Genomic DNA, 14,610 nt, shown 5'->3' on the forward strand with positions numbered 1-14,610 from the left:
CTGGAAGCAAACTAATGGGAAATAGTAAGGAGGAAATAACTTTAGTTTGGGTAGTAAAAAGGAGTTTAAATTCGTTTCGACATTCCGAAGTACGGCCAATTACTGCTGTCCTTGAGTTGTAAAGGCATCCATTGGATTGGACGGTTGGACTGGATTGGATCGGCAAAATACATCGTAGTTCGCAGACGCATCAGAGATTCAAAAGAGGAAAGAAGAAGAAAACGTAGGAGTCAAAACTTGGAAGATTCAGCAACACATTGGTTTCAAATTCCTATTGGCTTCTTAAAACTATGGTGGCTTATTTCTCTTTATATACAAACAGCCGTAATAGTAATAGTAACAGTAATACTAACGCACTCAATTACCAAACATCTAAAAACAGTATTCAAATACTAAGAAAAAGTACCAGCAAATCCTATATTTGAGAAAGATGAACGACGGCAACCAGGCAAGATCATCAACCACGATTGCCACATGCATTTCAAACGCAACGTAATGTACATAACACAGCAATTCATCTTCACTTCATTTGTCTGGCAAGCGCCCAAAGAGCAGCAGTGATGTATTCACATGGTGTCTTTCAGGCACAAGCTGCTCCGGTTTTGAAACAGGTTTCCCAGGTTGTTCCTTGTCTGGGAATGGGAATGAAAGGGAAAGGGAAAGTGACGCAGACACATCATCATCTTTCTCATCCACCACCGCTGCTTCTAAAGGCTTATCTTGGTTGTTACCTTTCTCGTCTGCTAACCCGACAAAGAAGGGCAGCATTCCCTTATTTTGTGGTTTTGTTTCTCCCCCTAGAGCCAGCTCGAGACTTGGGAACCCTTCGCGAGTCTTATCCACATACCCTGATGAGAAATCTTTCCATGGCACCGAGTTGCCAACTGGCCCAAAATGCTGAAAATGCCGTGAATCCAAAGGAAAGAAGTACCTTTCAGTATTTCCCAAGTCCTCTGGAATAACTTTCTCCTCACAGGCTTCAAAGCATCTCTTGTCCTCAACCACAGCGTCTGTACCTCTAGGAGTGTTACAGCCATCAAATCCACTTGAACCGATTTTTGGCTTCTTCCTATCAATCTCGACATCCATCCGTGTGATATTCACCTCATTCCATGGCATTTCTTGAGTTGTGGCTGCAGAAGTTGTTCTCTCTGAAATAGGTATGTCTGGGTGTTTTCTATCACTGGGCTGACAAGAGTTGACTCTGGCTGTCAAGTCTCTCACCAAGGCTGCTTCTGATTCCTTATATCCATAATCTCTCCTCAATTCCCTCTCTTGTTTAAAATCAGCTTTATCCATCCTCACTCCATCCAGAATCACCTCCTCAACCCCTCCTGCGATACCAACCCTTTTCTTTCCATCTGGAAATCTCTCATCCCCAACACTCCTAGAAACGGCTAACTCTCGACTGGAAACAGGACGAATCTCCAGAGAATCAGTATCTTCCCTATCAACAGAAGTGACCCAATGCACTTGCCTCTTCTCACCTTTGTTAGAGCTATTTGACCCAGTTGTTGGAATAGAAGACTTAATTTCTTTACCAACTCTGCTCTCTCGAAGACAACTTTCCTGCTGCAGAATGTGAGACAATAACCCTTTAGTAAATATATATATATATATGCAAATCTCAATGACCCAAAAATATATACACATCACAGTACCAACTTTTAAGAAACAAATTTTGACTAGGTATGTAAATTGAACCATGAAACCAGGGCCAAGCTTAAAATACCAAACCTTCCCAATAAATTGTCCCTCTATAACACAGCTAATTAGTGGAGTAGAGTACATCATAGGACATATCACTCAGCGAGTCAACACATAGCACGGCTGCACGGGCATCAATAAACATTCCTAGACCAATGGATGATCATTGTGGAGTCAAGTTCTGTGACATCAGTAATGCCATCTATACTTCTACACCAAAGTGCATGGACTAAGCAAATAAGGATCTTGACTAAAGAAATAATGTCATTTAAGTCTTGACCATTGGATAGAATAAATGCAGAACATCATAATCTAAAAACATCTCAAAAAGTATAGCAACACCGGTCAAAATTGTTCATCTTCACATTTTTAAGAGTGAAAGGAAACAAGTGCTGCAACCATATATGATTGATAACATCAATGAAGTCTAGCACAGATGTTAGAAAGATACAACCATGCTGCAAAGAAAAACACTGAAAGAATTTAATCTCTCAGCATGCGAGAGAGAGAAAGAGGCCAGCCAAGCCACAATATGGTTTCACACCCCGAATGAGGGACTGAAATACAAAAATCAAGGACTACAACCACCATGATGCACCTTATACATTCTGGAAAAAAAGAAAAAGAAAAAGAAAGTTACCAGGCAAGGAGTACCGTATTCAACTCCTTCAGACAAGCCAGCATTGTTTGTTGTGTTGGAATCAACCCTACAATCCTGTACTGCCGAGTTCACTTTTGAACCTAAACGCACTTCTTCAGGGTAAGTATCTTTGTTCTCACAATCCTTGCTAACTGTGGGGCCCATATGCAGAGAGGCATTGGAAGCAGAAGGAACATCACAAGATCTGTCAGAAGGAGAAGATTCATCTATATGCTTAGGTATACATATGTTCTCGGACAATGTCATGCCATCAGTAGGAGCTTTCTGAAATGAGTTGCTCAAGCTAGGAACACATGTCTTGGTAAAATCTAAACAATGCACCCTCATTGTCCTGAACACACCCCAAAGGAAAAATAGCATATTCCAACCTGCCAATGACAGAAAACAGATTTCAGCAGACAGTTTGACTCTAGGTCAGCAAGAACAATGCTATTGCCACAAACAGTTGACAATAAAGAGCAACTTCTGCACCAATAACCAAAAATGAGGTCAAGCTGAAAGCACTCGAGGACACGACCAAAAAGGCAAGAACATCAGCAAGACGAGAGAAGCAGCCAATTATTTAAAAGAAGACACCATCATACAGATTACAGAACATGAAGATTATCCATATTTCTATATATGCTCCATAATTACAGGTTCGCAATATCAGCATCAGAACTTATTTATGCATTAAGCAGTTTAAGCCACAACTTGCACACAGCAGAACCGCATCAAACGTATTATCACTGGGTAGAACACCTAACCCAATGTAATGAAACTTCAGAATTCCTTACGTTGTGATTTCTCAGGAAGCTGATTGGATGGGAATATCAGAAGTTCAACACCATCAAAATTCCCTTTGAGGGCTAGATCATTCTTGACCATAGCATCCAACAGGCTGTTGTAGTGTCTTTCGTAACTGCATCGAAAATTGAAACGACTGCATAATAGGAAATAAAGAAAAAAAATGTTGTGGAAATAACAAGACTTTGAAAATATTAAATGAAAAGAGTGTATGTTTATCACTAATTCACTACCTATCAAGATCTTTGGCAAAGAAATAAAGTGCAATATTATCTTCTTTAGCGCCACTTTGATGGAACTGTGATGGCCATACACTCAGGCGAGGAACTTCATTCAGAGAAACTTTGTGCGGAAATTTGTTTACCACTTCAGGGACCTTTGGTGATGCACAAGTCGACAAGTGAGCTTGAACTCCACCACATAAATCCATAAAATTTCCACCTCTCTGCACTTCAAAACTCCCCCTGCATGAAAATAAGATAAGCCTATCTTATAAGACATTGTCAATGGAACAAAAGAAGAGGAAAAAAGAGAAAACTAACACCAGAAAGAAAAGGAAAGAAAATGTAGAATATGAAGCAGACAAGATTTGATAACTAATAAAAACCCAGAGAACCATACTGCCAAATGTATTCATATTCTGGAATGGCTGTTGTCTTCACAAGAACAGACATCGCCCCTGAAGCATGATTATGCAAATCCTTCACTGTAGGCTTGCCAGGAACAACAGAAACAGAGTATGCCACTTTGGAAGGGAACCCAGAATCAATGGGCTGCACTGTAAGCTGCTTTAAATTATTGACAGTTGCATTCTTGTAAGAGTCAGAAGTAGAAGTCCCAAGGATTGCATGTCCGTCAGGTGATTGCTCTTGAGCAGCTACTTCATAACTTGAGTCCATGTTCGGCGTTGAAGACTCGTCAGACTGATCGAATACTCTTTTCTTTCTGTATATTTCAGACTTTCTAACCAAAGCTGCATGAATAGCATCTTTCAACCTATTACCTCTCTGCATCTCCTCCCTAGAACCTCTCGGAGCAGAAGCACCAGTACCAGAAGCTTGTGAAATTACAGGTCTACCAAATTCCGCGTTAATTCCTAACTCTTTACATTTTGGACTAGCTACAACAGCAGGCGCACAGCGAACAGAGCTCTCCCTGGCTTTATCATCCTGATCTATCATTTCCCCTGATTGTGGTAACACATCTTCTGATGTTCCATCTACATTACAGTGTGATTTCTCAACAGTCACCGAGCTGGATAAGGATTCATCCTTAAAGCTAACATGGTATAACTTTTGTTCAGAAGCAGAACTAGACATTCCATTCATAGATGAACCTCCACCTGCAATGGAAAACACACGGTGATACTTTAGGTTATTAACACTATCTAGTCCAAGATACATAACCATCAAACAAACTATACAAAGAAACATAAAAGTAAGGCACAGACTCGAGCTTGAAGAACACACAAGTACAGAACTAGCCCAATTTCACAATCAAGAAGGAAAAGATTTACCTGAAGTAATTTGAGTGTCAAAACCTTTACGAGTTACACTAGATTTTGATGTACTTAATTTTCCATCAGGTAGTGCAACCTTTGGCTCTCTATTGCTCACAGATGAAAGCAAACTAGTTTCACCACGAGATGCTAGGTCACTCTTAGGAATTGAGACAGTAGAATTAGCTGTTGTAAAATTAGCCATGGGACGGTCTAGTTTGGACAAAATTTTTCTTTCAACGACACTCCGCTCTTTTGCCTGTTTCAATGCTTTAAGATCTGGAACATGGCTAAACTTTGATGAGAGCATTTTAACTTTTGATTCAGAAACATTCGAACGCCCTGAGCTAGCAGATTTGAAAGACACAGACTTGCCCATAATTCTGGGCACCACCCTCTCCTTCATATCAAGGGAAGCATGTTCTTTAAAACCCTTTTGCTTTTGAGGAACAACTTCATCTACATGTTTAACTTTTGGTTTAGAATTTAACGTGTTGAACGAATTTGACTTTGAAAATGTACCTGCAGGCAGAAATACGATGAACTGTTGTTCTTTCTTAATATAGAACTCTAAAAAATGTAAAATGAGAAACAACAACCCCACCTAGACATCAGAAAGCAAAAGAGTTGCTATAGATAAAAAGAGGGGTAGAGAGGGAGCATGAAACATGTATCCTGCAGCAATTACTACTCACCCTTGGCCCCTATGCCATTTGAAGGAGAACGTGCAGTTTCTGATATATTATTAGTACCCTGAGAAGTCTGATAAGCTGGCCTCAACCTATCCTTATCTATGCTTTTGAATGAAGACTCGCGTGATAGAGCACCCATTCTCTTAGGGCTAGATGGCTTTGGTGATCCCACCCGCATTTCAAGACCCTGCCTTTTCGCAGAAGGAGCCACTTCTATGTTTTCTGCAAGTCTCTTATTAGAGAATTGTGTACTCATAATCGCTTTCTCCATTCTTTTCACCTCGATATCTGAACCTTTAGAATTCAAATACAGAAAAAGATTATGCATGTCACAGCTAAGTAACAGCACATTAGCATGTGTTAACTAATATAATTCAATCTGCTTTACCTTGCTTCTGGTTGTCAGTTTCCTCGGTAAACTTGCATTCCTCACACAGCCATGGACCTTTAGGAACTCTCCGAAGCATTTTTCGCATACAATAGCTGCTTTCAGCAATAATAATGTTAAGAAATTTTGATCAAAAGCATGAGAACATAAAATATCACAAGAAAAATCCTGACAGAAAAAATAGGATGAAAGACTATTACATGTGTTCTGCACCATCGATGCACCTACTACACATGGCAAGCATATCCTCTCGACCTGCATCCCCACAAATATCACATACTTTTACCTGTTTATGACCCCAAAAGAAAAGGCAACAGTTTTTAGTTTTTCAGCTCATAAGTGAAGAAGCCAATACAGGAAATGAGAAGCTATAAAGCATGTCACCCACAGATAAAAATATAAAAAAAAGATAAAATTGAAGCATTCATAAAGTCTCCAAGAGGAGCCAATAACAAAAATGGATAGACAACCCTTCCTTGTCTTTAACATGATGCAACTATCCAAAGTCTACTATCTCTGACTTAAAGCATAAGATAATTAAACCTCAATATAGATGAATACATCACGCATACCCCTCCTAATGAGCACTGATCTGCTGGGATAACATCCTTCAAATTAAAATGTGATGTTCTAGCATGAAAATAGCAAACATTTACAAATTTTTAACAAATAAAGGGGGATGTTTTCTTAATGACACTGAAAAAGCTGCAAATACTTGTTTTCTCTTTATTATCTTGAAATATGCTAATCAACATTAGGTTTGATCAAACAATTAAGTTACAACGACAACATAAATCAAGAAGCTTATTTACAAATCTTCAGACTATTGGCAAGAAAATATCATTTTATATGAAACCTTATAGGGAGACACGTGAAGCCAGAAAAAATATTGAGGGGGAAGAGACACAAAGAATAAACAAGAAATTGTGCAAACAAGTCATACATACAAATTTTATGAGGTATGGGAGGGAACTCACATCATGCTCCACAATGTCTGATTCATCACTGTCATCCCCAGATGCAGATTGCAAGGGCTGCATGTCAGCTACTTCGACCAACTCATTCGACATAACATCTTTCTCACCATGATCCAAACATTTTGACGCTTCATCTTTTGGGTCTTGTCCATTACTCTCTACTTCTATCTTTGGACACAATTTTGTAGGGACCCCTAAACTTTTACAAGAAACGAATTTCTGGCCAGCAAAAATATCTGACTCATTCTTAAATGATGAATCAGCATGTCCAAAAAATTCTGGCAGTTTTCCCTGCATATGATAAGAGATGCATCCTCTCCTAAATCAGTACAAAATTGCATAAAAGGAAAGAGATGACCAATTCGTGAGTAAAAGCAAGAGTTTGCACCTTTTTTGTGCCATCACCAGAATCTGCAGGTTTTACCATCTCTGACAAGGTTGACTTATGTGCCTTTCCAGATTCTTCTGTCCCTATACTACCAGCTGAAGCTAAACTACAAGACAAATTCTTCCATTCTACATTCCTGTTATGGTTATTGACTGCCAGATTTGCATCATTGGCTCTGCTTATACATGAAATGTTATCATCATGGACTTCAACAGCATTTTCGGATGTATCAGAAGACCTCATGGTTGCTTTGCTTTCAGCATTTTCAGACAAAGAATCGTGACTTGAATTAACGCTAAGCAGGTTACTTGTCTCGCTGGTGGTATGTTGTAAACTGTCACATGCTTTTCTCTTAAAAGAAGATGAAGTATCTCCCACACTGATAGAATATTGACTAGCCGCATTAACACGACAGGTTTCATCAGAAAATTCATCAGCCTTTGACCCCATAAAAGATCTATTAGGATGCATACAAGATGAACAGGGAGCAGAGCACACGTTGCAAGCCCCAGACTCGCCACTAATATGAACCTTCCCACCTCTGGAATGCTTACCAAACTCTTTTAAAAATTTAGATGACACCTAATAAATACAAAGAAATAAATTAGTAGTGGAAGCAATACTTAAATTAACAATGGAGGATTAAAAAGTTATAGGAAAATCCTGACTTTGCAGCATTGACCGTATCAGAGCATGGGCAACGTAAAAATCAAATAAATGAGAAAAATCCCACACTCAATGTCACTCTCAGCTTAAGGGAGTAAGTAAAAAAAAAAACATATGCAGGAAGCTGCATGTGAGAATCCCTTCAACTGGACAGTAATATTCCCACAAATGAAAATTACTAAACTTGGAATTTGGAACAAGGAGAGATCTTTTAAATTGATATACAACCATTCCCTTGTTTGGATTTATAATAAACAAAGAGATGTATAATTTGAAGTTCATAATTTTCCATCTAAAAAGTTATAATTTCTAAAATTCCAAAAGAGTGAGTATTTTAAGAAAAACAACAACTATGTACGCCGCCATAACCACGACCTCCACTACCTGGTCATCACCACCATCACTTCCACCCTGAACACATCTACCAAACACTACCCCACATTTACAAATTGGTGGCTATAAAAGAACAAAACATAAACTTCCATCTTTAAATCCCATTACACTTTAGGTTAACCAAACAAAAAATTTGACAAATTCTAGAACAGTGAGGGCTGGTTTGGTATTGTTGTGCTTTGAAAAAAAGTTGCGGTGAGAATAAGCGGCTGTGCTGTGAATCAGCAGAGTGTTTGGTAAACTTTTTTGTAAAAGTGCTTTTGGAAAAAAAAGCAGTCTGATAGTGGGTATTTTCATTAAAGGAGCACTGTAGCTCCGTGTGCTTTGAAAAAAAGCCAGTTTTCCAAGGCTGCAAATAGCAGCTTCAGCTTTTTCCTTTGATTTCAGCTTATTCTCACAGCAGCTTCCAAAATAAGCCATTTTTTTCCAGTTTACCAAACACCTAAAACCCTTACAACTTTTTTTTATGGGTGCTTTTTTTTTAAGCACCTCACTCCCAAACCACCCCTGAATTCCATCATTTTAAGTTGTATCATTTTGGAATTCCTCATTCTCTCCAATTTCCTTGTTCAAACTTATGGTTAGATTAATGTATGAGGGAAATTCCTCCATTGTTCCTAAAATCTGAATTCAATCATCCATTACAACAAACTCCTAATGAGCGGGTAATGGCTAGTGAAATTATCAAAACCCTAATGGATGGTCAACGAAAAACCTGAAGTTTAATTGCCTGCTTTCTTTGAAATAAGGGCTACTGCATGATATAGGAAAAGAAACAGAAAATAAACAAAGAAGAAAAAGGCAAATTACCGAGAGTCATCTCACCATAGTCCTCTGAATATCATGATCAACAGGCCGGCCCTTGCATGCGATCACTCCCTCTCCAAACTCCAAACTGCTGCGATACAACCAGAATTACATTAAGCCCAATCTCCGGTACCCAATAACAGAGTGCGGACTCCAATTACTGCATGAAAAGTGAAAAGTAAATCAATTTAGAGAAAGGCTAATGCAGCAGTGAAGATGCAAACCAAACGCAAATTAAATTATTAAAGAAAAGAGTTTTCTATCAGGACCCAAAAACCCTAAACCATGAAATAAAAAATTCCCAATGCAAAGCCATTGCCCATTGCCAATCAATCCAATCATCAATTCAGCGAGTAATCCGATCATACAAAACAAAATCAAGTAATCAAATCAAGAGACGAGAAGAAAAGCATGTCGGTTGAAAATTACGCGCCTTTGATTTAATCCCTTCCTTCCTCCCTTCGTTGGTTCGCCGAGGCAATCGTCCGTCCCAAGCCCCAACCCTAATCTAATCTAATCGAAACCCAAACAAACACTTGGTAGTCCAATGTCCTGCGATGCTCCTGCACGTTTCGATTCGATTCGATTCAATTGAAGCCCTAACTTTCCAGCAAATGGCATTCAAATCAACTCTCAGACCAGAACCAAAATGACCATCTACTCTAACCACACACAATCTCATTTATTTATGTATATAATATATAATGTCATTGTAAAAATACTTATATACATATATACCTCATATATATTTTCTTGTTTCGTCTCTCTATTCCTTGTGAGCTTGGGGAATTTCAACTTCATCCTCTCCCTCTGTGGAGATTTATTCTCTATAGAAAATGAGTGAATGAGAACTTTTGTAGATTTGGAATTTAAATGCTGGTCTCCCGTATTTTAAATTATTAAAGGGGCCTTGTCTATTTTTTTTATCATTTTGACCTTTAACAATTTAACATCACGGTTTTTTTTCTCTTACTGTTACAAAAATAAAATTTATGAAGTCTAGCAGAAAAATCGTTAGGATTTTAATAAAGTAGAAATACCATGGTAAAACTAAACTAAGAAAACTACGACAATTTCAAAAGGAAAACAAAAAAGTGATAGTAACATCAAATATTAAATAAATAAAATTAGGTAAAATTTACCCCTAAACAAAAAAATATTATCCTTACCAACTTGATTAGCAATTTCATACTTCTCACATTCGGCCCAAAGGTTTGTTTGATATTTGCTTTTAATAGAGCCAAAACAATTTACGAGAACCAAAAGCCTTTTGACTATAATTATTAAAAAGATGTAATAATAATCATGGCACGTAAAAACGCTTCATAGAGAAGCACATGCTAAACGACTCTTCTTAAAAGCACTATCTTGTAGTAATGTGTAGTATGAAGGCATTATTTTGGATCATATACCAAGGACCAAACCAAACTTTAATACTGACGAAAATTCTATTAAATAAAAACGATTTATAGAGAATCACTTTCTTTTAAGAAGCACTCTAAGTGCTTTTTGCTTTTAAGGTTTTTTTTTTAAATAATAATTTCAACATGTGTTTACTTAAAGCACTTCTTGAGCAATCTTAACGGCCCTAATTCTCATGAAGGTTGATCCCAAAACACTATTGTTGGTACACATTCAAGCGCAAAAAAATATGATCCCAAAACATAAATATTTGTAAGTTTTTATCATTAATGTAAATCAAACTTTTGACTTCTTACTTATCAGCATGAATGAAACGCCTAAATAACAAAGGTAGGGATGGAGGGAATAGTTGCTTTCATTTTTTTTTTAACAATGATAGCATTAATAGGTTAAATAGTTAGTTGTTAAGGGAAGAGGGAAGGAGAAATATTTGTGAGGGTCAAATTCGTACCATGATGCATAAACATAATTACTTTCCGCATTGCAATAAAAAAGTCAATCTACGCATATTTCTTCCTTTGGCTATATTACACAGGAAGCGTGAGCCTCACGAATCACAATCAACCTGAAAGGGATTTGCGGGCACACCTAGGAATAATTTAATTTGCATTTAGTCCATCCCCGTCACAGTGCACTTTTATTAATGAGATATTTAGTACTAGTACCCTTCTTGCTTTGAAATATTCTAAAGCAAAATATATATATATATATATATATATATGTGTGTATGGGACTAAATCCAAAGTGTAGGAAGAATTCGAGCGTTAAGAGGAAAAAGTAGAGAATCTGTACGTGGCAATGATGGCATTATGGCAAAAAGCATACGACAAACAAACTAATAAGGATGGAGGAGCAACTCTTATGGTTGCCAGATTCAACAGCACCTCCTTCATCCTTTCCTTTCCCCTTCCCATTCTCAGCATACAATACCAGGCAGCCCTTCGGCCCGGTCTGTTTAAAACCATCCCCGCCATCAACATGACAACCGACTGTTGTTGGATGCAATCCATTCGGATTCCTCATCCTTTGGTCGATCATGTCAGAAAAATTAGCTCCAACATACCATTTAGCACCTGCAAGGCAAAGGGCAATTTTTTCCATGTAAGACGTAGAGAATACAAGAAAGCCTATCATATAATCAGAAAACTTAATAAATTCAATATAAAATTATACTTGTCCATATTTGAGAATCAATATCCAAAACATCTTGCATATGCTTAAGCAATTGGCATGCTACAACAAAAGATACCTAGGTTACAAATTACTTCATAGAATAATTAGACTGAGTGGATATCAGATAACTAAATGAATTATATTTGAAATGAATTTGAAGTAACTATTATGTAATCAGTCATTTAAAATCCATAGTTTTCTTCTTTTCTCATTAAAATCCTGGCATATAAGCTCGCAATAGTCTAAACAAACAATTTAACCTTTACATTTGATCCAATTCTTATTCTTTTTTAAATTCAAAAGGTAAATTTGTTACATACTTGCCATTAATCAATCGGGTGTTTGTCAGCTTTCCGAGAAGTAAAATGTACAGAAAGCAAAAGCAAAGAAAAGAAAGCACTGGCCACAAAGATTGCATCAAACCATCGGTGATAGAAGTCAAACTGAATATCTCCACCCAATACATCTGTTATGATCAACCTGCCAAGAGATAATGGCTCACTCTTTACTACTCATTCATCAGCTCAGAAGCTACCTAAATGACGGACTGAATGCGATCAAGCTTATATGACACAAGACCAAAAAACTTCTGAAGGCCATCATTTGGAAAATCTGCACTTTTAGACAGGACATGATTAAAGCCACAGTCTGCAGTTTACAAGCTTCAACGTTTTCATTTTAAATGCAAATATGGTAATACACTTTTACAATGACTAGGATTGTAAACCTTTTTTCAAGTAAATATGATTGTTATTAACCTTTTAAACAATTTCACTTAGTCATGAAGTAATAATATCTTTTATATAGCATGGTATTATAATAGCATCTTCGCGCCAATACTACTGTCATTATATATGGGTTCATCTTGCAAGCCAAAGTATTTTGGCCGGTTACTCTGTACTTAACCCCTTTCATACTTCTATATGTAGTATAGATAGAAGAATAGAAGAAAATGTTTTTGTTTCACTGAGAACATAGTCAACTTCTAATTTCAAGTAATTATATATAAATTTCATTTCAAAGTAGGAATTTTAGGTGCACTGTCTACACTAGAGTAAAATAAACTTGCACTTAAGCTCAATACAACTGACCGAAGACAGAAGAACAAAACCAAAAGTCGACAAACATAACCATGCCATTGAACATCAAGGGAAGACAGAAGAACAAAACCAAAAGTTGACAAACATAAAATATCAGCATACCTGTACTCAGTCGCCAAGCTTTTCCTTATCAATAGAATAGAGGACACAAAGTACATTCCCATAATTTCAGAGAGAAACAATACAACATTGCTAGAAGATCTACTTCCAACTCTGGAAACTGCAAAAAAGAACTGTGCACAGCAGAAAGAAAGTTAAACCGTAAAAATGATGTTTTATGTTTCCATCAGTTGCTCTTCAACAACCACAGACCACTATGGACTAAGGCCTATTCCCAGAAAATGATTAAAATGGGACTAAGGCCTATTCCCAGAAAGTGATTAATAGGGGACTAAGGCCTGGGTCAGCTCAATTCATTTATTTTCTTGATATAATTGTGGCACTAGCATGTACAACCTAAGACCAATGTGGGACATCTGGTTCTTATCTCCGGATCCAGAAAAACTGTCTTTCAAGTTTCAACTTTCAGCTCCTGAGTTCCTTAATACAGTGGCCTACCCCTTTTGTATGCAACTCGGTCAAGAAAAAAAAGAAGCAAGCATTCAGAACTCATTTCTTTTCCCTCTAGAAACTGCAGACTGCATTTTGAAAGTCAGTCTCAAGAAATCCAATCAGCGGATTGTGGTTCTCCAACTTAAATAAGAATAAATAGTAAGGCAGGCATAAGAAGGATTACCTTCATTAAATTTGTCAAGAATCCACGAACTGATGTAACAATCAACATTCCAATGAACAACAACAACAACAACAACAAAGCCTTTTCCCACTAAGTGGGGTCGGCTATATGAATCCTAGAACGCCATTGCGCTCGGTTTTGTGTCATGTCCTCCGTTAGATCCAAGTACTCTAAGTCTTTTCTTAGAGTCTCTTCCAAAGTTTTCCTAGGTCTTCCTCTACCCCTTCGGCCCTGAACCTCTGTCCCGTAGTCACATCTTCGAACCGGAGCGTCAGTCGGCCTTCTTTGCCCATGTCCAAATCACCGAAACCGATTTTCTCTCATCTTTCCTTCAATTTCGGCTACTCCTACTTTACCTCGGATATCCTCATGCCCAATCTTATCCTTTCTCGTGTGCCCACACATCCCACGAAGCATCCTCATCTCCGCTACACCCATTTTGTGTACGTGTTGATGCTTCACCGTCCAACATTCTGTGCCATACAACATCATTGGCCTTATTGTCGTCCTATGAAATTTTCCCTTGAGCTTCAGTGGCCTACGACGGTCACATAACACGCCGGATGCACTCTTACACTTCATCCATCCAGCTCGTATTCTATGGTTGAGATCTCCATCTAATTCTCCGTTCTCTTGCAAGATAGATCCTAGGCAGCAAAAACGGTCGCTTTTTGTGATCTTCGCTAGATTGCTCCGGTCATTAGTGTGGATAAGTATATAAATGAATAGAGATAGGAAAGCAAACACAAGATGTACGTGATTCACCCAGATTGGCTACGTCCACGGAATAGAAGAGTTCTCATTAATTGTGAAGAGTTTACACAAATACATAGGTTCAAGCTCTCCTTTAGTGAGTACAAGTGAATGATTTAGTACAAATGACATTAGGAAATATTGTGAGAGAATGATCTCGTAATCACGAAACTTCTAAGTATCGGAGTGTGGTATCGTCTTGACTTGCCTTATCTGTCTCATAGGTAGATGTGGCATCTTCTCTGGAAGTACTCTTCCTCCATCCAGGGGTGGTATCTTTAATTGGTGGAGATGCACAAGGTAATGTATCAATTTCACTTGAAGCTTACTTGTAGTTTCAGGCTTGGTCAAGCGCGATACAAACCATGTAGTAGGAGTCCCCTAAGTCGCCGAGCTAGGGGATCTGCTGAAAGAGGTGACAGACAAGGTAAGCAATCAGAGCTCCGGCTGATTGTTCACCTTC

At 37.9% G+C, this 14,610-nt stretch overlaps 2 protein-coding genes across 14 annotated transcripts; both read right to left on the reverse strand.

Annotated features, from left to right (window-relative positions):
- Positions 1-245: 245 nt before the first annotated feature.
- On the reverse strand, positions 246-9,875 carry LOC103445016 (protein PARALOG OF AIPP2-like). Of its 10 annotated transcripts, none has more exons than XM_070827158.1 (14): positions 9,702-9,838; positions 9,397-9,526; positions 8,982-9,123; positions 7,098-7,679; positions 6,710-7,000; positions 5,933-6,018; positions 5,733-5,827; positions 5,348-5,638; positions 4,671-5,174; positions 3,776-4,496; positions 3,388-3,618; positions 3,145-3,269; positions 2,348-2,736; positions 246-1,572 (listed from the first exon to the last, which is right to left on the reverse strand). In XM_070827158.1, the coding sequence occupies exons 3-14, from the start codon at positions 8,982-8,984 to the stop codon at positions 526-528; spliced, it is 4,365 nt and encodes a 1,454-aa protein (XP_070683259.1). In that variant the 5' UTR covers positions 8,985-9,123; positions 9,397-9,526; positions 9,702-9,838; the 3' UTR covers positions 246-525. The 10 variants fall into 10 exon arrangements, with proteins under 10 accessions (XP_070683259.1, XP_070683276.1, XP_070683263.1 ...); XM_070827175.1 differs by having other exon boundaries at positions 8,967-9,123; XM_070827162.1 differs by having other exon boundaries at positions 9,397-9,562; positions 9,702-9,804.
- A 1,288-nt stretch (positions 9,876-11,163) lies between these two features.
- LOC114825986 (GPCR-type G protein 2-like) lies at positions 11,164-13,534 on the reverse strand. Of its 4 annotated transcripts, none has more exons than XM_029105447.2 (4): positions 13,395-13,534; positions 12,761-12,891; positions 11,879-12,038; positions 11,164-11,458 (listed from the first exon to the last, which is right to left on the reverse strand). In XM_029105447.2, the coding sequence occupies exons 1-3, from the start codon at positions 13,440-13,442 to the stop codon at positions 11,885-11,887; spliced, it is 333 nt and encodes a 110-aa protein (XP_028961280.1). In that variant the 5' UTR covers positions 13,443-13,534; the 3' UTR covers positions 11,164-11,458; positions 11,879-11,884. The 4 variants fall into 4 exon arrangements, 3 of the variants coding, with proteins under 3 accessions (XP_028961280.1, XP_028961287.1, XP_028961283.1); XM_029105454.2 differs by having other exon boundaries at positions 11,293-11,458; positions 11,982-12,038; XM_029105450.2 differs by having other exon boundaries at positions 11,293-11,458; positions 11,883-12,038.
- Between the last annotated feature and the right edge of the window lie 1,076 nt (positions 13,535-14,610).

The sequence above is a fragment of the Malus domestica genome, chromosome 01 (genome assembly GCF_042453785.1).
Source record: "Malus domestica chromosome 01, GDT2T_hap1".
In the NCBI taxonomy this organism is placed as follows: domain Eukaryota; kingdom Viridiplantae; phylum Streptophyta; class Magnoliopsida; order Rosales; family Rosaceae; genus Malus; species Malus domestica.